General features: G+C 44.1%; 1 protein-coding gene across 1 annotated transcript; it reads left to right on the top strand.

Moving 5' to 3' along the window:
- Positions 1 to 9,517: 9,517 nt before the first annotated feature.
- Positions 9,518 to 11,192, top strand: LOC100278556 (Leucine Rich Repeat family protein expressed). Its single transcript, NM_001151794.2, has one exon. The coding sequence runs from the start codon at positions 9,572 to 9,574 to the stop codon at positions 11,021 to 11,023; it is 1,452 nt and encodes a 483-aa protein (NP_001145266.2). The 5' UTR covers positions 9,518 to 9,571; the 3' UTR covers positions 11,024 to 11,192.
- The last annotated feature ends 14,846 nt before the right edge of the window (positions 11,193 to 26,038 follow it).

Genomic DNA, 26,038 nt, shown 5'->3' with positions numbered 1-26,038 from the left:
GGTTGGTTTGGTGTTGATGAATCAGTTCGTATCAAACGTGTAGGAGCCGGACAATAAACAATCTCAATGTTTTTGTTCTCTTCATTCTCTTGTTTTGAGATCAATCTACCATCACATAAATATTTAACAATCTAGTATTTAATTTGTTGTTCTAGTGAAAAAAAATAAGAAAATGAGAAGTCCTTACCGTAACTAGGATTGGCTAGCGGCTGGAGGTCTGGACGCCTGGTTAGCTGGCTAGAGACCGTGCTGGAACTGCTGGACGCATGTCGTCACGCACGGCCGGACGGAGAGGCTCTACCGCTCTGGCATCTAGACGCGGCTGCTGGACGCACTGTCGGACGGGGAGAAAACTGGCTTGGCTGGGCATGGACGGCCGGACGGTTGGACTGGACGATTGGTCAACTGGTTGAGTGCGGACGACGGGAGGAGTCACGAGCGGGCGGACGGCCGGACGGGACGCCGCTGGACGCACGCCGGCACGAGCAGGGAGGCAGCGGCAGCCGCCAGCCGGCACGGACGCAAAATACGAACGCTGAGACCTGTACCGTTAGGGTTTGATTTTATTTAGGCTAAAATCTCTACTGCATCTTTATGCTACGACCCGGGCCACGACCCAGGTGGCCCAGGGCCCATATCCGCCCCTGGTTGTAGTTGATGACCATGGCGTTTGTATGAGGGACACTTCGCAAGCTAACATCCCTAGCATCAATGGTCAGGGGAATGTGTGACTATCTTGTTTGGACAATAGGTCCTATGATGGCGACATGATTGACATTGCAATAATAATCCCTTTGTTGCCTTTTCTTTTAGAAATCTATACTGGAGTTGCTAGATATCATGTTTATCATCTCGTGGAGGCGTGTTTGTGGATATTACTCCTCATCCTCATGACTGAGGTGGAGGGGTGATAGTTGGAGTGTAGGGGGTGGGAGTTGTAGTCTTTCTTGGTGTAGTAGTTGTGGCTGTTAATGAGCTAGGGTGAATTGTGGGTAGTATGGTTGGAGATTTTGGTAATGAGGTTGATATGTATGTTGGTACAAGGTTTAGACGATAGTCTTCGATGCTTATTCCTAGTTCGTTATTGTCATTCTTTCTTTGTATTTTTAGTGAAGGTATAGTCCTTGGTAGTGTGCCCGACGTCCTCGCCATGAAAATACACAATATGGCTTGCGCTCTTGACAAGAAACTCTATCGTGGCCACGACCTCTATTGGTCCTCCCCCTTTGTCGCTCTTGGGTTTGTTCCTGATTGTAGGATAATCCTTCCCTGGTTTGTGTTGGCTGTGATTTGATGTTGTTGATCTGGCCTAACTGGTGGTTTTGTTGCAGCTACACGATCAAGGACACCGGCTAGAGGATGGGTGAATAGACGATTTTAACTAAAATTAAAGATACTAGGGAAATTTAATTAGTATAACAAGAGAATCAAATCATCTAGCCAATGTTGAGCTAAACTTGGTTTGCAACCTAGGATGAACAAGTGATCAAGATTGCTAGTACTAAAAGATTTTACAAACCAAACACAATTAATAGCTAAGAAACAATGTAATCAACACACAATGCACCATATTTTTACTGCGGTTTCGATGATTTACTGCTCATCCCTAATCCATGTTGAGGTGGATCCAATGAACTCAACCGCTCCTCTGTCAAGACATCACTTACCTCTTGAGCCAAAAGGTTAAAGAATCACACTAGAGTTGCTTTTCACCGCTCCAGAGTTTCCACTAGAGTTGTTTTTCACCGCTCCGGGGGAGGCGCCTGCCCCTACTGTCGAGATGGCATCCCTTCCCCTTATCGTTGACTTCCATTCTCCACCGTGTTCCCTCCTCTAACTCCTCGCTTCCTTCCGTTTGTGGCCCGAGCTCGAGTGACTTGTCATCGCTGTTGCGTGCCTTAGAGAAGAGAAGGAGGCGGTCGTTGCACCGACCCTGTGCCACCCCCGCTTGGTCCCCCCAGAACCGAGCAGTACATCCACCTTCCTCGATTTGATTGATCTACAGAACCCTACCCTAGGTTCGATTTGGTTTGTGGATTTTTTATTAGTTCGATCTATAGAACTCTACCGTAGGTTCGATTTGATCTGTTGATTTTGGGGATTTTGTTTAGGGTTTGATCAATAGCAATGAAGAGGATCCTGAATGAGTTGAAGGACCAGCAGAAGGACCCACCCACCTTCTGCATCAAAGTTTATTTACTCCACGCCGCGCTCCTGCCCTCGAATCCGCGCCCCCAATCAATGCTCTGTGTTCCCCTTCCATCCTCTCCCCCACGCCGTGCTCTTTCCATCTTCGCTAGCACACTGCGATTACTATTAAAGAGTGGTTGTACCCTAAAGTGCCTAGACACTTGAGTAAGAAAGGGTCATAAGCAAACACACTCCCAACCTTACCAAGTCACGAGCGACCTAAGTCACGACTCATCTGAGGCCAACCTGGAGAGGAAGAGGCAGTCACGACTCGCCCGAGGCCAAATCTGGGGGGAGACACAATCACGACTCGCCTGAGGTCAACCCTGGGCAGGAGATGCAGTCACGACTCACCCGAGGCCAACCCCAAACGGGAGATGCTGTCACGACTCGTCCGAGGCCAACCTCGGACAGGAGGTGTGGTCACAACTCGCCCGAGGTCAACCCCGAGCGAGAGACGCGGTCACGACTCGCCCGAGGCTAACCCCGGGCGAGAGACGTGATCACGACTCGCCCGAGGCCAACCTCGGGCGGGAGACGCCGTCATGACTTGCCCAAGGCTAACCCCGGACGAGAGACACAGTCACGACTCCTCCGAGGCCAACCTCATGCGGGAGACGCAGTCACAACTCACCTGAGTTCAACCCCGGGTGAGAGACGCCATCACGACTCACCCGAGGTCAACGTCGCACGGGAGACGCAGTCATGACTCATCCAAGGCCAACCTCAGGCGGGAGACACAGTCACAACTCATCCAAGACTAACCTCGGATGGGAGATGCAGTCGCGACTCCCCTGAGGCCAACCCCGGACAAGCAACGCATTTCCGACTCGCCCGAGGGCATCTCGGGCGATGCTCCGGAAGGTGCCCAACTCCGCCGACCAACTCCACTGACCAACTCTGAAAGGCAGACCGACTGACCAACTCTCGTCCGACCAACTCCACCGACCAACTCTGCGAGACGGACCAGCTGACCAACTCTCTAATGACCAACTCACTGTCGAGCAACCCGGCGAGGCAAAGATGTGAGTCCAGCGCTTAATACTAGCTAACTCGTTCTACCATGTGGGGGAATGACAGGAGAATGGAATTTGTTAGGGTGAGTGGAGTACGTTCGTTTCATGTTCAAACATATATTCCATTTACATAATACAAATTTGACGGTTTGTTATGTTGTGTCTTTGTGTGTAGGATGCAAAGATTCTTCGAAGGAACTTGTGAATGATCTGTTAAGTTATGACGACAATTCGTGTCGATATACCATCCCTGCAAACATACAACAAAGTCTTATCGATATTGCTAAAAATTAGATTAGTGTACGGTTGTCGACACATTTGTGTGTCAATAAAAATTCTATATATACTCCTGTCGCAACGCACGGTCACGTACCTAGTTGAAATATAAGACTTAATCTAGAAAAGTATACTCCAAAGTGTCCTATTTTTTTAAAAAAAATTGTCATAAAATATAGGTCACTTGTTAAAATGTAACAAATATATTGCACCGTTTTGGGCTGCCTTATCTCTAATAGTAACCAACTAAACATTCATGGTGGCACACTGTCGCCTCCTTGCTGCTCCACCCCGATGCTGCCCAGGTCACGCACTGCCCTCAGACACATGCCTGCCCACCTTCTCCTCATCTCACAGGCCATGGGCCGCTGCCCTCACCAGCCATGGGTGTCCATCTGCTTCTTGCATATGATTCCTGCTATTGGAGTATAATAGGTGTCCATCTGTTGCTTGCTTGTGTTTTACATGCTCCAAATTTCAACTGATGCAGTTACATGCTCCCAATTTTCTACAATGTGGGCATGCCAAATTAATGTGTGGTTATGCAATGGATGGTTTGGGATTTTTCTACATCCCTTTCATTCATCCGCAGATTTAGAAGGTCGATGCTCAGGCTGCTTCTGTGAGGGTCTCCGATGGTACTCTTTCTGAAGCTTAGATCATTTCTGAATTGGAAAGGCTTGTCTCTAGCAAGTGGATGGAGGTTGTGAAAACCGATCCTGACTTATTTAGGACTTTTTCTTGTATCATGATGATCTGGCTCATATGTTAGAATGGAGAGCGGTGCATACCAAATACAATGCAGTGATGAAAATTGAAGAAGCATCAAGGAAGTCTCTTGCCAAGTCAGAACTCAAGAAAGTTTGTGTTCAGTTCATTGGGATTCCTCCTTATATGTTGCAATTCAAGTTGATTTGGGCGATAGGTTCAGTTCTTGGGGTGACCAAAGAGGTGGATATGAGTTTTACAAACAAATATAGTGTCAGTCGTTTTTAGGTTTGCGTGCATGATCCTAGCATCATTCCACAGTTTGTGGATGTTGTGATTAGTGATCTCCTATACGAACTGCAGTTTCGTGTGGAAGAGAAGACGTTGGAGGATAATCCTATGTCGTGGATATGGATGATTATGATTGTGGTGAGAATAATGCAAACCCATCAAATAATAGTGGTCCAGATAATTAGAAGGGGGGTGCTGCTCCCAATGTCATTGGATTATCTAGCAACAATGAAGGGGTACCAAAGAACAAGGATGTGAATGCAAAGAAAGTGGGGCTGCTAGGATGGCAAGAGAAATAGGTACTCATGGACAGTGAGATGCAGGGATCCAAACTGGTACCAAGCTCAGGCGCTCCAGATATGTCCTTTGGCGATGGTGTCGAAGTTAGCAAGTTTTTAGGTTTGTTAACTCCTGAAGGCTTAGCGCTTGCGGCAGTGCCGGAGGCGGTGGTTGGCTCCTCTGTCATGAAGAGAAGTAAGAGGAGAGCAACATCAAGTGCATGTGACTCCATTGTGAGAGCTTCCAAGCTTAAGGTTGCAAGGAATTGGACACGACTTTCAGTGAATGTACGGTGCAATCATCTTCTATTACAAATTTTGATCACAATGAAATTCTTTAAAACCTACAGTCATTAGGTTTTTCTTTCCATAATGAATCTGATGGGTTACGTAAGTTTGTAGAGTTCCTGGTTAATAATAAAAATTATGGACCTAGTTTGCAGGTTAGTTAAGAGGTTTTTAATAGAGCTATAGAAAAGGAGAGAGAGAGAGAGAGAGAGTTGATAGAAGAAGCAGAGCTTGATAAGCTTATGTTAAGTAATCTCTGTAGCGTGGTTTTAGAGGAAGTGATGGACGCACACAGTGAGCATGAGGTTTCTGCTCGTACTATGAAGTCTCATCATAAGTCGAAAAGGTGAAAATCGAGTTAAACTCTCTAGTGTTTCAAAATGAAGGGCATTTTTTGGAACTCAGATGGTTTTAAAGACCCCAAAAAACATAGATTCGTATTTGACCTGATTAAGGAACAAATTCTATCCTTCATTGCCAATTCAGAAACAATACGTCGTTCGTTTACTGATCCGTTTTTGTGCAATTTAAGTGGAGGTAAAAACTTCTTGTGGCATTGTAATGAGTCGGATGGTCGATCAGGAGGCATTTTGTTGGGTGTTGATTTGAATCTGTTTGATATTGGAGGGATTGATGAGGGAGAGTTTTATGTTAAGTTTACTCTCTGCAATAAGAGTGATGCTTTTAAATGGGTGTTGGCAGTGGTTTATGGACCTGCACAAGTGGATAAGAAGGAGCTTTCTTTGGTTGAGTTGGTGCAGTTTACTAGCCATGTGACTCTCCCCCTAGCCATAGGTGGTGATTTTAATATTCTTAGGAATCAAAATGAGAAAAATAAACCTTTGATTTACCATCGTTGGCCTTTCCTTTTTAATGTTGTAATTGATGGTCTTAACTTAAAAGAGATAGAGACGTCTGGTCGCCAGTTTACTTGGGCAAATAACCTTCTGAATCCCACATAAGAGAAATTAGATCGGGTCCTTGTTACAACGGAATGGGGTCAGAAATTTCCATTATCTTCGGTTGTTGCCCTCAAGCGTGATATATCTGACCATACACTGTTGTTATTGAACTCGGAGGAAGACACATCTTGTCCCTGCAACCAACGTTTTAAATTTGAATTAGGATGGTTGCTTAGGGATGGTTTTCATGATATGTTTCATGACATCTGGACAAATGAAGTAAAGAAGATTACGACAGCATCTTTGTGGTTGGGCAAAAAACACCAGTAGTGCTTATTAAAAGGAAAAGAAGAATATTTTAAATAAGTTTTATTCGTTAGATAAGAAGGCGGAGTATGACAGCTTGTTGGCACACGAGTTAGATTTAAAGCAGTGCCTTCAAAATAGATTAGGTGAGTTGTTGAGGGAGGAAGAGATTAAGTAGTATCAACGAGCAAAATCGACTCATTTGCTCCAGGGTGCTGCCAACATAAGATATTTTCATTTGATCACAAGTGGAAGGCATAGAAAGTCTAGAATTTTCCAGTTCAGGAACATGAATGAAGTGGTTGAAGGTGACGTCAAACTTAAGAGGCATATCACTTCTTACTGCAAGGTGTTGTTTGGACCGACACCGACTTCTGAGATTACTCTAGACGAGAGCCTGGTTCATGATATCCCCCAGGTCTTAGCGGAGGAAAATTCTTACCTTACTTCTGAGTTCATTGAAGATGAAATTAGGAAAGCGATTTTCTGGATGCAGCATAATAAGGCGCCAGACCCTGATGGCTTCCCCGGTTGAGTTTTTCCAAGCCTTTTGGGACCTAATCAAGATTGAACTTATGGCTTTATTCGAGAAATTTCATGCGGGAAACCTTCCCTTATATAATCTTAATTTCGGAACGATTATTCTACTTCCAAAATGCAAGGATGCTTTAACCATTCAGCAGTATAAGCATATATGTTTACTGAATGTAAGTTTTAATTTTTTTTACAAAAGTACTTACAAATAGGTTCTTTGATGTAGCTAATAAGTTAATTGGCCCCACCCAGACTGCTTTCATTTCGGGACAGAATATAATGGAGGGGTGATTATTTTACATGAAACGATCCACGAGCTCCATCGTAAGAAACAAAGTGGGGTCGGCTTTAAAACCGACTTTGAAAAAGCCTATGATAAAGTGAACTGCTTTTGTGCAACATACTCTACGTATGAAGAGATTTTCCAATGAATGGTGTAATTGAATTAATTCAATCATGACAAGGGGTCATGTTGGAATCAAAGTCAATGACCAGATAGGAGTAAATTTTCAGACTTACAAAGGCTTGAGACAAGGGGATCCTCTTTCTCCGATTCTGTTTAACATAGTAGTGGATATGTTGGCTATATTGGTTAACAAGGCAAAAAATGATGGACAATTTAAAGGTCTTATCCCTCACCTGGTTGACGATGGTTTATCCATTCCGCAATATGCAGATGACACCTTGTTGTTTCTAGATAATGACTTGGCCAAGGCATCTAACTTAAAATTTTGTTGTTAGCCTTTGAACTAGTGTCGGGTTTAAAGATTAATTATCATAAGAGTGTGTTGTTTTGTTTTGGCCAGACAGAGAATGAGGAAGACCGTTATCTTTGCCTATTTGGTTGCAACAAAGGGGTATACCCTTTCAATCTTGGAATCCCAATGCATTTCAGGAAATTAAGTAATATCCACTAGAAAGTAGTGGAAGACAAAATTGAAAGGAAATTAAGTAGCTGGAAAGGGAAACAGATGTCAGTTGGAGGTCGTCTAGTTCTGATAAATTCTGTTCTAACCAGTTTGGTAATGTTCATGTTGTCTTTTTTCGAGGTCTTAGGGGGGGTCCTAGAAAAAATATACTACTTTAGATCATGGTTCTTTTGGCAAGGTAGTGATCACAAAAAGAAATATAGGCTTGCTAAATGGGAAATTCTTTGCCAGCCAAATGAAGTAGGGGGTTTGGGTATTCAGAATATAGACGTCCAAAATAAGTGTCTGCTAAGTAAATGGTTGTTTAAATTGTTGAATGAGGATGGTTTGTGGCAAACTTTGCTCAGAAAAAAAACCCTAGGTAGATACACGCTCACAAAAGTAACCTCGAAACCAGGTGACTCCCATTTCTGGGCAGGTTTGATGAAAGTGAGGACACCTTCATAAATTTAGATTCTTTTATCTTGAAAAAGGGACTCAGATTAGGTTTTGGGAGGACAGCTGGTTGGCTAATGACCCAATATCCATCGTTGTATAATATAGTGCGCAAAAGGGTGCTACAGTAGCGTCGGTTTTCGAAACGGTTCCGCTTAATGTTTCTTTTCAGAGAGCGTTGGTGGGTGAAAACCTGAGGTTATGACACCTGTTGGTTCTCATAGTAGCTCAGGTTGAGCTATGTGGGGAGAATGACATGTTCAAATGGGATTTATCTGTGACGGGTCATTTCTCTGTCAGATCAATGTATAGAGCACTCCTTAACAATAATCATGTGACTTATAATAAGACTTGATGGTCTTTGAAGGTACCACTGAAGATAAAGATCTTTATGTGGTATTTAATTAGAGGGGTGGTTTTAACAAAAATAATCTTCTGAGGCGTAACTGACATGGAGATAGAAAGTGTGCCTTTTGTCACTCGGATGAATCAATTCAACACTTGTTTTACCAAGATCAGTTAGACACGCTTTTGGGAATTGGCGTTTTCGGATGCCTTCGAAAACTAAACACTTGATTATTTCAGGTGTTGCGGCTATTTGAATAATTAGGAATGATTTAGTTTTTGACAAAAAAACCCATGTTAACCTACTTGAAGGTACTCTTTGGGGCGACACATTGGTTTAGGACGTGGGCTGATCTTCATAAACAAGAAGAGGGTATCCTAATAAAGGAAGCTTGCCGACGGTTAGAGTGCACTGCTCTACAGATTTTTGCGCAACATGGATGGAAGTTTACAAATCAAATTGCTTCGTAGTTTTGTCTATGGATTGTGTGTCTTTTTCTAGTTATGAAACCGTGGTCTTTTATGGTGTATTTCAGGAGGTTTGTCCCTCCATATGTGGCTAGTCGTGTGATTACTCCATATAAAAACTTCCTGTGTGTTGGCTAATCCTTTGAGTGAGGTGAAGCTGGACTGGTATCCATTATAAATAAAACTAATTTGTGCATATGAAATGAATTGGTTTTAGGTCTCTTTTTTCCCTAGGTACTTCTCACAAAACCCCCTTCCTAAATCCATTTCCTTCTCGCTTTACGTTTCCTTCCTGGTCTTGTGCTATGGGATCACCCATGCTCTCGTGCAGATTTGTGCTGGCGTGTACTTCATTCTTGTCTAGCAGTCGGACCGTTGCTCTCAGTCGCCACCGTGTTCCTGCCGGCCATTTCACCGCTAGTAGTCCTAATGCACGATGTGTGCTCCAGATTCCACGATGACCGCGAGTCCGTGGTCGTCGTCGTCAACCACGTCGCACTTGTTACTTAATCACACAAGTGGGAGTGGCCGCCGATCGAACTGAAAACTAACAACAAAAGATCCCCGCACCGCTAGGCTCAAACCCAGAGCTAGCTAGCCTAGCCATGGCAGAGCACGCAAGAGGCTCCCAAATCCTTCTCATTTACCTCTGCCTCCTCCTACTATCCTCCTCGGCGCACCTGGTGACGAGCATGGACCTTGACAGCTACGACGACTACGACAACTTCTCCGATGAGTTGGTGGCACCGGCAGACTACGACGACGAGAGCTTCTCCGACGAGGCGGTAGCGGCACCAGCACGGCGCCGCCTGTACGACATCAGCCTCAACGCCTCCTCCTCCAACAGGTCCGGCGCAGCCTTCTGCAGGCTGCTGTTCCTGCAGATACTGGACCTGTCCAACAACAAGCTCACGGGAGAGCTGCCGGATTGCCTGTGGGAGATGCAGGCGCTGCAGTTCATGGACCTGTCGAACAACTCCTTCTCGGGCAAGATCCCCGAAGCTCCACCGTCCCACAACTGTTCGCTAGCATCACTCCACCTCGCCGGCAACAGCTTCACCGGAGAGTTCCCGACCGTCGTCGGGGGTTGCCAGGAGCTGGCCACCGTAGACATCGGCAACAACAGGTTCTACGGCGACATCCCTCGCTGGATCGGGACCTTCGTTCCGGCGCTGAAGATCCTTAGGCTCAGCTCGAACAACTTCAGCGGCCAGATCCCTCCGGAGCTGTCGCAGCTCTCGCAGCTCCAGCTGCTGGACCTGGCCCACAACGGACTGACGGGGCTGATCCCGAGAGAGCTGGGAGACCTGGCTTCCATGAAGCACCCCAAGATCAACTCCAGCACAGGATCGCTGGACGGGTCCATCTACCAGGATCGGATCGACATCATCTGGAAGGGGCAGGATTTCACGTTCCAGAGGATACTGGAGCTGATGACGGGCATCGATCTGTCGGGCAACTCCCTCTCGCATTGCATCCCTGACGAGCTCACCAATCTCCAAGGCCTCCGGTTTCTGAACCTGTCGAGAAACCGTCTGTCGTGTGGAATTCCTAGCAGCATCGGAAGCTTGAACGTTCTCGAGTCACTTGACCTCTCGATGAACGAACTGTCAGGAGCCATTCCTCCAGGGCTGAGCAATATGCTGTCCCTCAACAATCTGAATCTCTCGAGCAACAACTTGTCGGGCACGATACCCACTGGGAGCCAGCTCCAGACCCTCACTGACCCATCGATCTACAGCAACAATCCCGGGCTCTGTGGACCTCCTCTCAACCCTTGCCAAGACACGTCACGTGTTCATGAAGGAGATGTCGGAGGATACCGGGACGGGGACCCATGGCTGTACTACTGTGTGATCGCTGGAGTCGTTTCTGGGTTCTGGCTGTGGTACGGGATGCTCTTCTCCGTTGCGAGGTTGAGGTGCTCTGTTTTCTTCTTTGCTGATCGCGTACAGTACAGAGTTATGCAGAAGATGCGGCCTTTCAATCATTTTGTTTCGAAAGAGAAGAGCGATCCATCGTCTGTGCCTATGTTTTCTACAAGTGATACAAGCTGAAGAATGGACTACTGATATCTTCTCTTTTTTTCCCCTCTGCCCTAGTGCAGCAGGAGATTTGCTGTCTTTCTTTGTACGCTTTAAGATGTACTGTAATGCTGAGAGGAGGCCAGAAGGATTATAGTCAACTGTTGTATAGCAATTTCAGTAAAAAAAACATTATATTTTTAAGGAGATCTACTGTCTTTCTTTGTGTGCCTTTCTGATATGAATATGATATGTTTAAGAAGTTCTTAGTTTTTTTTGGTAGTTTATTCATTTCTACTACTGTTATAAAAAGAATTTGTATATGAAATTATTTTTAAGAAGTGGCATAGGTATACCCGTCACCCATTGAGGGGAAACCACCACCTTAAAAAACCGAAACTTATATATGCTGGGAGCTGCACTTCCATCATCAAAAAGATTCAGAGAGAGAACTAAGAACTTATCATGCACAGCAGAAAATGGTATGGAAAGTAAAGTGACACTAAGAGCACCTTGAACAATGTGCCATATAAAATGCCCTATATTTTAAAAGCGAGAATGTTTTGAAAATTTTAGGGCACCACAAAACAGTAAACTCCAACAATAAAGCCCCAAATCAAACCATTAACCGAAATCTGGTAACTTCTGCCCGCCATTGTCATATTCCTGTGCGCCACTATCTTCTTTCCACCGCGCGCAGCTTTCTCCTTGTGGCCGCAGAAATCTGTCTCCATGGCCGGACGCTGCCGCCATGTCTCATTCTACGCGTGATGCTGCCATCCGTCAGGTGTCCTGGTCGAATGTTGCTAAACGTGCTTTCTTGATTTCAGGGTTTGCATGTACAACACTAGTACAGCGGCAGAGATTGCTTTATCGCTTTATTGTATGTATTAGAACATGGAGATATGACAGTTATGTGCATTGACAGTGTAAGATAATCTGAAGTAATTTTATAACATTTAGTTAGCTTTGTTTGAAATGACATATTGTCATAGAAATTTCTTACCGAACTTGCACTTTCTAGACTATGTTGATGTCCTCTGTTCGAATTTGAGAGGTACCAAATAGCTCTTCGTAATCATCGAATGTCAGGTCAGCATTTGAGAGGTACCAAATAGCTCTGTTCGAATTTGAGAGGTACAATAAGAATACAATGGTAACCGATTGTATTCTTCTAAGATATAGATTGATGATAAACAAGTTCTGAAATACTAAACGATGCAACTAGCAACTGCCCGCTGACGCAAATGAAGCTAACAACATGTTGAAAAATGGAATAATCATTGTAAAGAGAAGCTACTACAACACTGATGCAGGATGTGAACTACAACGATCACAAATATAACTAGAAGTTTGAAAATAGAGATTCAGAACTGGCAACGGGAGCAGGAAGACTGAATGATCTACGATGATAAGACAACACACTTGTTCTCTTTTGTATATGCCTATATGGTGTCGTCCACATATACACGGGAAAATTGTGTTGTTTAAGCTGGACAATTAGGGTGCGTTTGGTTGCAGGACAGTCAGGACAGAGACGTCCTCTCTCGTCCCTTCAATTCTGAGGGATAACTGAGGACAACACTGGGATAATCCTGTTCCAACCCTTAACCCTGAACCAAACAACCTTATTTGAGGGATCGTCTCATCCTATCACTGCAACCAAACGTATCGCGGCAACGAAAAGAGATCTAAAAAATCAATTCATTTTACTAATGACAGGTGACGTCGCGGCGCAAGCGGTCGTTATCAATCGACTTGATTCTAATGTTAGTTGGTTCGGCTAGCCGATCGTTAGGCCTATCAACCAATCGGTCTGGTCGGTACCGATCGCGTTGGAATCAAATATGTTTGTGCCGATCCAGGTGCTAGTGATCCGATCGGTATTGCCACATATCAACATCTGGTTAGTTCACCTCATTTTATCATTTTAAGAGTTTGAGTTGAAGCAATTCAAAAAAACCAAAAAAAATAAAAAATCCTAGATCCAGACTATATATAGAGAGAGTGTTTAGGTTCATTCACACCACTCACCCTCTAATTCACTTCTTTCATATTGTAGTCTTCCATTCTGGTTTAATATAGATACCAAATGGAGTTTAAACTTTGAAACATTCACCGACCGGCTCAATAAGCAATCTGTACAGTGTCCCAAGACCCCTACCGGTGTGGAGCAAAAGAAGTTCGATGCTCTTTCTCTTGTCCACCATCATCGGGAGAATGTTCTTGCTTGTCCTTGTCCCTTGAGTTCGCAACCTCTTCCTCCAAATTTATATCCTCCTCAGCCATATCCATATCGACCATCTATGGATGCTCCTCCTACTACTAACAATAAAAATTCAACCACCGACGCTCCTCCTTGTTAAGCTATATTTCTATGGCATGTATAATTATAGATAGAATTGATTTAGATTTCCTTGTATTGTAACCAAGTCCATATCTGTAACGATCTGTAACTTGTGTGCCAAGTTTGGCTGGCTATATAACCATCGGCAACCTCCTGGGAGAGGTACTGCTTTCTGCATATTCTCTACTATTCTTACATGGTATCAAAGCCTCTCTTCCAAATACATCTAGTCATGGCGAGTTCGTCTGTCTCGGCTCCGGTGATACCGGCGTCTCTCTCCATCCCGGTCTCTGAGAAGTTGACAAGGGAGAATTATCTCCTAACACGAGGCGAACACTGCTACACGGCATGTGTAGGAACGGACTATATCCCATCCCATCGTTGGAGCACAACAGTAGCAAGCATGTTTCCAGTGTTGTCAAAACATCCACAGATCGGTGGCATAGTCGCCTTGGTCATTCGTCATCCGTTATAGTGCGTCGTGTCATTCGTGATAATAATTTACCTATTGAGTCCAATAAAGAGCTTGTTCATGTTTGTGATGCATGCCAGCAAGCCAAGAGTAGACAACTTCCTTTTCCTAAGTCTACCAGTGTCTCTAAGGCACCTTTAGAGTTGGTGTTTTCCGATGTGTGGGGTCCTGCTCCTACTTCTGTAGGGCGATATGATTACTATGTCAGTTTCATTGATGATTATAGTAAATTTACTTGGATTTCTCTTATCAAACACAAGAGTGAGGTCTTTGAAAATTTTCGAGATTTTCAAGTACATGCTGAACGATTACTTAATCGTAAAATCTTGGCAGTGCAAACGGATTGGGGTGGCGAGTATCAAAAATTGAGTCCGTTTTTTGCACGTCTTGGTATTTCCCACCTTGTGTCATGTCCCCATACACACCAACAAAATGGATCCGCCGAACGCAAACATCGCCATATTGTTGAAGTAGGCCTTGCTCTTCTCGCTCATGCCTCTATGCCATTAAAATTTTGGGATGAGGCGTTCTTGACAGCAGTCTTCCTGATCAATAGATTGCCAACACCTGTCCTTGCTCATGAGTCACCTGTTGAACGGTTGTTTGGTTCAAAACCAGATTATTCTTTTCTTAAAGTTTTTGGTTGTGCATGCTGGCCTAACTTACGCCCTTACAATTCTCATAAATTATCTTTTCGCTCTAAGCAGTGTGCCTTTCTTGGTTACAGTTCTCATCACAAGGGTTACAAATGTCTTGATATTTCCACTGGTCGTGTTTATATTTCGCGTGATGTGGTCTTCGATGAATCAATTTTTCCTTTTGCTACGCTACACCCCAATGCTGGTGCCCGCTTACGCTCCGAGATCGCTCTCCTTTCTCCAACATTGCTTAATTCATCTGTTACCGGGGGTGATAATGTAGATTTGTCCTTAATGCCTAAGTCTACTAATCTGTTGCGTGAAGATTGTCCTGTGCAGGAATTTTCTGATGTACATGACTTCTCTCGACGTACTGCTTGCTTCCCAGAAAGCTCTGGTCTTGGTGTACAGGAGCATGCACACAAGGCACTACTCCTACCCTCTGCACCGGATCATCCTGCCGAGGAAGTTGCCCATGTCGGTTCCTCTGTTGATCCTGAGCAATCTGCTCCCACTGATGCACCCGATGCAGTACCAGCAGCGGGATCTCCTGCGGTCTCTGAAGGCCTCTCTCCAACATCCGTTGGTAATTCTCTATTGCCTGCTTCTTCGGCTATACCAGAGCCTCCAATGCTTGATCTGGCTGAGCGTCCTCGGACTCGACTTCAGAATAATATTGTGCAACCTAAGAAGATGTTCCCTGGTATGATTCGCTATGGTCATTTTTGTGCCACTGGAGAACCAGAAACAGTCAAGGAAGCCATGTCTGATGCACGGTGGACACAGGCTATGCATGATGAGTATTCTGCGCTTATGCGAAATTGCACCTGGCACTTGGTCCCTGCTGATCAGGCTACTAATCTTATTGACTGTAAATGGGTCTATAAAATCAAAAAGAAAGCTGATGGTTCCATTGATCGTTACAAGGCCCGCCTAGTTGCCAAGGGATTCAAGCAACGATACGGGATAGATTATGAAGACACGTTTAGTCCAGTGGTTAAACCGGCTACTATCCGATTGGTGTTATCTTTTGCTGTTTCTCAAGGGTGGTGTCTTCGCCAACTAGATGTGCAGAACGCGTTCCTTCATGGTGTTCTGGAAGAGGATGTTTATATGAAGCAGCCTCCTGGGTTTATCAGCTCAACTCATCCGACCTATGTGTGCAAACTTGATAAGGCCTTGTATGGATTAAAACAAGCTCCTCGTGCTTGGTATTCACGTCTTAGTGCAAAATTGGTATGTCTTGGCTTCAAACCATCACAAGCAGATACATCCCTTTTCATTTATTGCAAGGGTACTGTTAAAATATTCCTTCTTATCTATGTGGACGATATTATTGTTGCTAGCTCCTGTTCAGAGGCTGTTGATGCTCTTCTCTCTGATCTAAGGGCTGATTTTGCACTCAAAGATCTTGGCTCCCTTCACTATTTCTTGGGTATTGAAGTTCACCAGAGCTCTGATAGTCTTCTCCTCACTCAAGAAAAATATACCAAGGATATTTTGCTTCGAAGTGGTATGGTCAAGTGTAAGCCCGTCTCCACACCCCTTGCTGCTAATGAGAAGTTATCACTTTCAGATGGTACCATGTTGAGCAATGAAGATGCCACAGCTTATCGTAGTGTTGTCGGTGCACTACAATACTTAACATTAACAAGGCCAGACATCTCATTTGCGGTGAACAAAGTTTGTCAATATTTGCATAGTCCCACCACCCAACATTGGTCTGCAGTCAAACGAATTTTGAGGTACCTATGTGGCACATTGGGGTATGGTCTTTATCTTCGTAGAAGTCCTTCTCTATTTTTGAGTGCCTTTTCTGATGCTGACTGGGCTGGTAATTCTGATGATCGCCGCTCCACTGGGGGTTTTGCAATCTTCTTTGGACCAAATCTTGTATCATGGAGTGCTCGAAAACAACCAACAGTATCTCGCTCTAGTACTGAAGCTGAGTACAAGGCCGTGGCTAATGCAACTGCAGAAATTATTTGGATTCAGAGTGTTCTTGGTGAACTCGGTATTCCTCAGTCTCGGGTACCCTGTTTATGGTGTGATAATTTAGGGGCTACCTATCTCACAGCTAACCCTCGTTTTCATGGTCGTACTAAGCATATTGAAGTTGATTTTCATTTTGTTCGGGAACGAGTGGCAAGCAAGCAACTTCAAGTTCGCCTTATCTCTTCTGCTGATCAATTAGCTGATGGCTTCACAAAGGCGTTGCCCGTTAACAAGCTTAAATGGTTTCGTTCCAATCTCAACTTGGTAAAGTTGTGATTGAGGGGGAATGCTAAGCTATATTTCTATGGCATGTATAATTATAGATAGAATTGATTTAGATTTCCTTGTATTGTAACCAAGTCCATATCTGTAACGATCTGTAACTTGTGTGCCAAGTTTGGCTGGCTATATAACCATCGGCAACCTCCTGGGAGAGGTACTGCTTTCTGCATATTCTCTACTATTCTTACACTCCTCCTAACATTGATGTGCCTACCATTGATGCTCCTTCTTACCCTCCTCCACATATGTATGGGTACTTATATTGAGCTCCTCACGGATCGTATATTGCTCCTCTTTCGTTCGCTCCCCCATTTAGTTCTCCTCCTCCATATGGTGCTCAACACATGATGTAGATTTGAACCAGTTCGTTACTCTAATGCTACTCAATTCCAGAGACAACGAGAATGGACGAAGATATAAAATGCAAGAGTGTTAAGTACACACATACTTTTATGATTTTGACACAATTTTTAGGTTAACAATAGTTTTTTGAGTTCATAAATTTACAAGTCCATACATGGCTATTACACTCAGTGGACATCGTTAAGGGCACTGGCAAGAAGGGATCAGCCTCCTGATGTCAAATAGCTAGTAAATATAATTCCACCGCGAAAGCTCCTCACCACTATTACCCCTAAACAACTAAAGGATCGGTGATCAACAAGCAACCATAAGATCACCCTCTTCAATAGCATCTAGAACCATTTGTATAAGGCCCGGCTGAGCGGGCCAGATGATGTTATACTACTCAAAGTGGCCAAGGAGAACTTCCACAATAAGCTCTGTGAAATTAAACTTCAAGCTGGAGCACATGTTACACGCTCTTCGCCATTAGTCCATGTGATACACGCGGTTCGATGACAATGGCTCTCGTGATGGAGGCAAAAAATTAGGTCTCAACTCGGACAATGATTATAGCTTCATATTACCGACAATGTTAACCCAACACGCCCTATTGATTATAATAAGCCAAGACTTCAACACAAAGGAATATAGGAGCAACAAGTAGCACCGAGTCCCATATTATTTGATAGCAACCCATTCGATTTTAACACGGTTAGTACTGGTCAGCCGACTAATTGACAAGCCCACCGACCAGCTAATCAGTTGAATCAACTAACGATGGAATTAAAGCAGTGAGTACCAACTGCCATATTGAACCTAGTGAACACCTCAACTGATGAAGGTCCAATCCACACGACCTCACAAAGCATTAGCCAACAATAGCATTGGCCCGTCAAGGCCGAAGCCATGAAGATGCAACAACAAACTTGACCCACAAAGGTGTGGCTTACGTGCGGAGCACCATAGGACCGCGAAGGTACACAAGCTTCAAAAAAATTCTTTTAATATATATTAACCCGTGAAGGCCACTGGCGGCTCAGGCCCTAGCACCCTCACTAAAAATGTTTCCTTGTCGTTTACAACCTCTGGCAGTCATGAGCGCTACATCAAGCTAAGAAGCCTCGGCTCTATCAGGGCATATACACCCCTGAACCTCATGGTAGGTTTTCAATGTACAAGAAATAGTTAAAGATTACATGATACAACCTTAAACCTCTAAATCATAAATATAGCTAAGAGACAATATCCATAGAAAGTCATGTAGTGACATACTCTTCATGGAGAGAGCGTCTCTTATACTTTTTTCATTTATCCCTATAAAAACATATCAAGAGACCTCATATGAAATGAGGTTGTATATGCCCTCAAGGGACGTCACTCCACGGAGACAACATGTAGTTATTCTAAGAAATGGTGGCTACATCAGAAAGAGGCTAGACGATGGGTGAAAGCAGCAATTACGAAAGAGGCACGACGATGGGTGAGGGTGACGGCTGGATCCGGAGCGTCGGTGGGTGAGAGAGGTGGAGGCAATAGATCCAGAGAAGGATGAGACAAGATGGGGAGTGGCCGAGTGGACTGTGAGCCCGGCCTTGTGAGGCGTGTTTTCTCTTCTCGTGAAAACTGGCTCGAATCGGGGTCACACTTTCCTGTTTTTGGGCTTCCAAACGCCGAGATAGCTACACGGGTGTTTTCTTACACGGGGGCGACACGGGTTAAGGCCGGAAAACACGTCGAATTTCAGGCTCCAAATGAGTCCTAAGGAGTTATAGTTGATGCATCATGCTGGAGCAAATATATTTTTGTCTAATGGGAGATTTTGTTGTGCATTTGTTTAATTCATAAGTTGCGTTTGAGATTGAATTTAAATAGAAAGAAAGAAGGAAAAAATAAATGAAAAGGCAAAAGCTCTCTCCACTATTAGCCCCTGGCCCACCCGGCTCCCTCGCTTAGCCCAACCAGCCCACCTGCGCGCGGCCTGCTCCCACGCTCCCTCCCCCTCGGCGGCCTAGCTCGCGCGTCTCCCAGCAGCCCACGCCGCAGCGCGCCCCCGCTTGCTCCATGCCCAACACGCGCACGTGACGCGCGCCACGTGATCCCGCGGGCTGCCCCCGTTCGCCCGCTCACACACAAGGCACGAACGCCACTGCCGCCACCCGGCCCATTGCCGAGCGCTCATTGCCTCCCGTCATCCCCATCGTGCAACCGCATGCACCCACGATGTCGAGGACCAGCCCACGTCATGCACCTCTCACCAAAACCGCTCGCGCCCAGCCCACTTTGAAGCCTAGCACGCCTCGCTCGGCTCCCATTCAAACGCCCCAACACCTCACTGCTCCAAAACCTCCCACACAGCCACCCGGTCGCAAGCGCTGCTCGCCACACCGAGTGCCGCCACGTCCGCGCCCCCCCTCGCCTCACGTCAAGCCCTGACGTCCCTGCGCTCATGTCATGCTGCAACGAGACGCTTTGTTATCGTTTGTCTCCGCCGCACACTCGTCTCATTGTGACAACGCCCCTCGCCCCGCCTAGAGCCGCTCGTCGCGTGCCCACCTCTCCATCACTTACGCCAGAACTCCTCTTCGTCCGCTTGTTGCCTCCGAGGTGATGATCCTCGTAGTCTACCCCTTCTCTCTCCTTTAGGTAGTGTTTGGTTGAAGAGCCAAGTAGAACGGAACCGTTCTGTCCCAATTTTGTTGTTGTTTGGTTACAAAATAACTAGAACGGAATGACTCTAATTAGAGAATATTCTCCTCAGATCCAGAACCATATTCCGCTCCAAAAAATCAACCGGACGGAGCCGCTCCGTTCCTATCCCGCTCTCACAATCACGCTCCGTTCCGTTCACTCTGCAACCAAACAAAAAACAGAGTCGCTCCGTTCTAGATTAACAAACACAGAACAGAGTGGCTCCGTTCCTAGAATCAGGGATGGAACGACTCCGTTCTATTTGGCTCCTCAACCAAACACTACCTTAGTCTACCCCCATCTACCCTATCTACCCCCTGCGCCGTCATGCCGAGCCCGCTGCGAAAATAGTGCATCCATGAGGTGATATAATTGTGAACTTGACATTAAAGGAGACTCAGGTTGTGCCCTAAGTGCTTCCTGTAATGACTGGTTTGTTGGATGACCACCCGCGAAAATAGTGCATCCATGAGGGTGGTATAGGACACCCTTAGCTAATTAATTAGAGGAACCTGAAGTGTAGTTGCTTCGCCGTCGTGCCGTCAATGTGATTCGAGGCACAGTGTTCTGCTGAGGCTGAGTGCTTAGGTTCTTTCATTTACTTTTATTAGTCACTCCCTTTGGGAGAGGTGATGTGTTCACTAAACTCGAAGAAACCTAATAAATGACTATACCTTTGGGGAATCTTTATAAATGCTACTTAGTGAAACCTTGGCGACTCACCTTGGAAGTGTTTAAGGGTTTATACAACCCAAGAAAAAGGGATCACGACCCATGGGTAAAGTGTGCGACATCTGTAGAGGGTTAGAAACTTATATATCAGTCGTGCTCACGGTTAAGACCGACCTTGGGAGCTCCTTTGATTAGATATATTCTTGTTACAATTTATGATGATGGCTTTAATTATGATGACCCTGGTTATGGATTCTGGTACTTCCTCATGAGATGGTATATTTTGGGCTAATAACTTGGGGTTTATGATAAACCTTGGCTTATAATATAATGACTAAAACTATATAAAGTAAAAGAATTCTGCTTTCAGCCTAACTCCACGTAAAGATAGACCACTTAAGTCAAATGTGGCAATTGTTGAGTATGTGGATTTTGCTCACCCCGCATCTTCTTGGCGAAGAGTTTGGAGGCCTTAAGCACATGGATGTAGACCAAGGCTTAGGCAGAGTGCACAAGGTCACAAAGCTCCTACGCTGGTAACTCCACAGGCACGCCGAAGGCATCCACGAAGAGAGAGGAGAGAGTCTCCTCGCAAGGAATCTCTGCGTTTTGGAGTCTCTTGCAGTCGTACATAAAAATGAATGAGTCACAACTCCAGTATAGCAAATAGAGAGAGAGAGAGGAGAGAGTACACACACAAAAGGCAAATGCAGCCACACAACACAAGAAAGAATATCACATAAGCACACTCTTACAAAATGACTAGAACAACTCATAATGTGCTCAGATCTCACTAAAAAACTCAGATGCATTGTGGCGAAGTGTTAGAGTGATCAAGTTCTCTTGCAATGCTTTAGGGTACTGAAGAAGGTTGCCAAGGGGATCCTTTTTTTAGCCCAAATATGTCCTATAGCCATCGCTCCTTCCTTCCAAAGCTTGCTGAAATTCTGCTCTGCTTGGGGGCCCTGGACTAGTATGATGTGCCACCGGACCAGGAACAGTAGCACCTTCTTCGAAATCTAACTGGGCCCTTTCCTTAACTCACTGGCACCAGACCGGTCCGGTGCACCTCTAGACCGGGTGCCACGTCAGCTAGCAGTTGGCCAGCGCGCGCCCGCAAAAATTAGTTGTTACAAGAGGTTCGGTGCACCACCACACCAGTTACTATGCAGGGTCTAGTGATTTTTATAATTTAAAACTTGAGAGTGAACTGTTCACGTACAGAGGTGATCTCGTGCACCACCGGGCCAGTCAGGTGACTCGCAGTCCAACACAGTGAAGTCCTTTTTCTGCAAAACTTGCTCCTTTCAACTTGGACTTTCTTGAGAACCTTCCTATCATTTAGACAAACATTGTTAGCACAAACCAAATTTATTAAGGGTAGGAAACTTGCCACTTCCATATATTTTCACTAGGATTTGCAGTTTAGCTCAAAATAAGCCCAAAAGGCACTTTTGCCTTTAGGAGATAGAAACCAAATACAGGTGCTAGAAACATTGTGTCTAAGGGTGCAAACCTCACTAATTTACTGTTTTAATCGAAGTTGCATTTCTAGGCCCCTGTTTTAATTCTCTTGGACTTGAAACTTTCAAATTGCATAATAGTGAACCTGCTCTCACACACTCATCAAATAAATTTGTCCATGATGGTGTGTTAGACACTTAATCACCAAAACTAAGTAGAAATAGCTATCTAGCCCATTTCCCTTTCACTCACCAATCAAACAAACGCTTACATGGATATGACATATAATACACCTGCTTGCATTGATGGGCAAGGATTATTGTGTTGTGGCCTTATATTCGGTCCTTGTGTTTGACTTCCACAATACCATATTGGTTTTCTCGAATTGCACTATTGGGAGTAAACCAATCACAACCGAAGAACACCACTTTTAGTTGTTTATCCCCAATAAACATGTACTCTAGCATTTCTTTAATAGCTTCATAATGATTCGTCACCTTCCCCTGATCATCGATAGCTCTAGTTACAACTTCGGAATTAGTTATGGTTGCAAGAGGATGAGCAGCTTTGAACCTGGTAGAATGAAAACGAAAACCATTGACATCATACCGACCATAGCTTCTGACAGTTACTGCTCCTACGGACAACAATTGAAGGTCTGAGTGTATATTGCCACTCCTATATACATAATCTCAAAACCAACATAGAAAATGAGGCCTTCCATTTTCCCTCTCGGCACATCTAATCATGTTGATTTGATGTTGGTTCATGACCACACATCCAATTTTGAGAATCAACCTCATTATTAGTACAAGGAAACAAATCTACTAGGACAAGAAAAACAGGCTGGAGACAATGACTACAATGTTTACACTTACATGAGGAATTGATTCCTCTCTTCCATGTTATACATATAGAGAAAAGTAGTCTTCCATTCATGATCAGTGAAATAGTATGTTGTGTTGGGACCTACATTTTTGCCCCTCCATTATAAAATTTCAGGATCACTACAAGGGGGATGTTCATTGACATGGTACTGCAATGTAGGCATGTTGATGTTGTGTTCCTCTACAAAGTACATGCTCATGAACGATAATATCTCTTTGTATTTGAATTTCTTAATGATGCACCCTTAAATTCGTCTCTTATTACCAATCATTGCATAAAAGCTTATTTAGTGTTCTTTCATGGTGATACATCCATCTATACTAGATAGGGCCACCTACCTTAGCTTCATATGAAAGATGAATAAGTAGATGTTGCGCATTGGATTGAAGAAACTAGAAGGAAATATGTTTTCAAGCTTGCATATCAAAACTGGTATTTGATGCTCCATTATCTCTTTCTTTATTTCTTTAGCATAAAGATGTCTATAAAAGTACCTTATCTCCACTATCACATTCCACACATCATTTTTCACATAATCACAAAACATAACAAGATTAAGTTTTCCATGATTATGTGGTAGTCATGACTCTTCAACCTAGTTAATTTCCTAGTCTTCACATTCACAAATCTTTCGAAGCCCACCACGTAACCATTAGGGAATTTTGAGTTTTTCAACCACCTCATTACTTCTTTCTTCTTTTTAGATTTTATAATATAAGGAGCACGTGGCTTCTTCTCGCTTTCTCCTAGATCTAGAGTTGGTCGAATACAAATTAAGGCTATAAGTCTTTTCTAGCCTTGGGGTTATCTTTTGTTTTGTCGGTAATATTCAAGCAAGTGTTAGTAAGGCTTCACCAATATTTTGTTCCTAGTGCATGACGTCAATGTTGTGCATCAGAATCAACGCCTTCACATAAGGGAGGTCCACTAGTCCACATTTGTGAGTCCAATTATGCTCGGTTTTGAAACTTTCAAACTAGTTTCCACGTTCATTTAGTTCCAAATCATTAAGCCTCGTGAGAATCTCTAGACCACTAAGACTCTTGGGTGGTCCCCTCATCACAATCGTGTCCTCTCTGAAAGCGTTCCTTTGGAACTTGAATAGGTGACCCTGAGGCAAAAAGCATATATGGCAATCAAAGTAAGAGATCTTTTCACCAAACTTAAGGTGGAAACAACTGGTGTTTTTATCACATATCAGACATGTCAGAGTTCCATGGCAACTCCATCCAAAAAAGATACTATAAGCAAAAAAATTGTGAATCGACCATAAATACACAACTCTTAGGTTGAACTTCTGTTTCTTATAACAGTTGTACGCTTCGACTCCTTCCCACAAAAGTTTCAAGTCTTCAACTAGGGTCTCATCATCACATTGATCTTTGTTACTGGATGATCCAGACCATGTATTACAAGACACAAGAATATAAAATCATATTTCATGCAAAGAGCCAGCAGAAGGTTGTATGGAATAGCAAACATGGGCCAACATGAATATGACGATGCATTTAGATTGAAAGGCAAGAAACCATCTGTTGCCAAACTGATATGAACATTTCTCGCTTTGCTAGTAAAGCTAGAATCAAAGGCATCTAGTGTCTTCCATGCATCTGTATCATCTTGGTGCACCATCACATCAGGACTGTCACGTACACCTTCTTTGTGCCATCTCATGTGTATAGTTATATTCTTTGAGATAAATAAATGTTTCAACTAAGGTACAAGAGTCATGTAGCGAAACTGCTTACGTGCTACCTCTGTCGTCATGGTCACACCATCATCGTCAACCTCTATGAATCTTGTCTCACCACTTAGTGTATACTTCTTTTCATTCACAGTCTCTTTCCAAAAAAGCATACAATTATTATCACATACATTAATTTTTTCATAGTGCATATCGAGACCTGAGAGTAATTTCTTGGACGGGTACATCTCTTTGGGCATCTTATTATTCTACAAAAGTACACCACTGATCAAGTTCACAAGCTCCTTATAATAGTTGTTTGATAATGCAAACTTGGACTTAATAGCCATAAGTTGAGTCACAAAAACAAGGATGGTCACTTTTGTGTGCTTGTGCAATGACTCTTCAGAAGCCTTAAAGATCTTGAAGAACTTTAAAACCACAAGCGTAAGAGGATCTTCTGAATCGGGGGGTTGAGGTGGCTTCTCAGAATCGTTGAGTAGAAGCCCATGTCATACATCGTGAAGCATATATTCCATCTTATCGTACCCCCACTTCATCCGACTGAACTTTCAATATATTCTTATGAGGTAGGTCCTCACCATGGTGCACCCACACCTTGTAGCCACGCATATTGTAAGTCGCCTAGAGGGGGGGTGGATAGGCGAAACCTGAAAATTAAAACTTTATCCCCCAACTAGATCCTTTGATTAGTGGTTAGAACAAGATGAACAATTATCGGAGTATAAAAACTAAGTTCTTGCTAGTAAAGAGTATAGCTTTCAAATAATGCGGAAGTGATAAATCAATATAACTAATAATTCTATGATGGCCAAGCAAGAAAGCTTAGATGAAAAAGAGCACTAACTCAAGTTCTTTTCTTGCGGAGTGTTGCTTCACTTAAATGAGAGTTTAACTTGAAGCAACACCAAATGATATGAGCAAAGAATAGTGCAAGAGAACTTAGAGTAAGGGAAAGGAAACAAATCACAAGCAAAAGCACAATGAACACGGGTGATTTGTTTTACCGAGGTTCGGCCCTCGAAGGCCTAGTCCCCGTTGAGGAGTCCACTTAAGGACGGGTCTTTTTCAACCCTTTCCCTCTCTCCCGATCACACAAGGATCGGCGAGCTCTTCTTCTTCTCAAGGATCACTCTCGATCCCACAAGGACCACCACAATCTTTGGTGTCTCTTGCTAGCTTTTACAAGCCTCCAACACTTTGGAGGAAGTTTGAATGGGAGTCAAAACTCCACGCGCAAATGAACACAAAGATGTAGCTCACACTATCTCTCAATGAATCTCACAAGGCGCTAGGGCTAAACTCAATTGAGTAGCTCACAATTGCTTGCTCTCTCTTTTGTGGCACTTGTGTTGGTTGTAATGGGCTAAATCTTGTGTATAGGATGGATCAATGAATATATGTGGTTGGGAGGGCTTGAGTATGTCAACTAGATGACTTGGAATGTTGCTTGGACTCCCACACCTTGAAGTGGCCGGTTGGGGTGGTATTTATAGCCACCATCCAATTTTGTAGCCGTTGGAGAAGCTGCTGGCGATGGGCGCACCGGACA

Source organism: Zea mays, chromosome 5 (assembly GCF_902167145.1).
Source record: "Zea mays cultivar B73 chromosome 5, Zm-B73-REFERENCE-NAM-5.0, whole genome shotgun sequence".
Classification (NCBI taxonomy): Eukaryota; Viridiplantae; Streptophyta; class Magnoliopsida; order Poales; family Poaceae; genus Zea; species Zea mays.
The sequence above is the reverse complement of the archived record's forward strand: the minus strand, read 5'-3'. Positions and strand labels throughout refer to the sequence as shown.

Bases quoted from the DNA above. Each gene is read 5' to 3' on its own strand.
- LOC100278556 (NM_001151794.2), top strand. From the start codon at position 9,572: ATGGCAGAGCACGCAAGAGGCTCCCAAATCCTTCTCATTTACCTCTGC.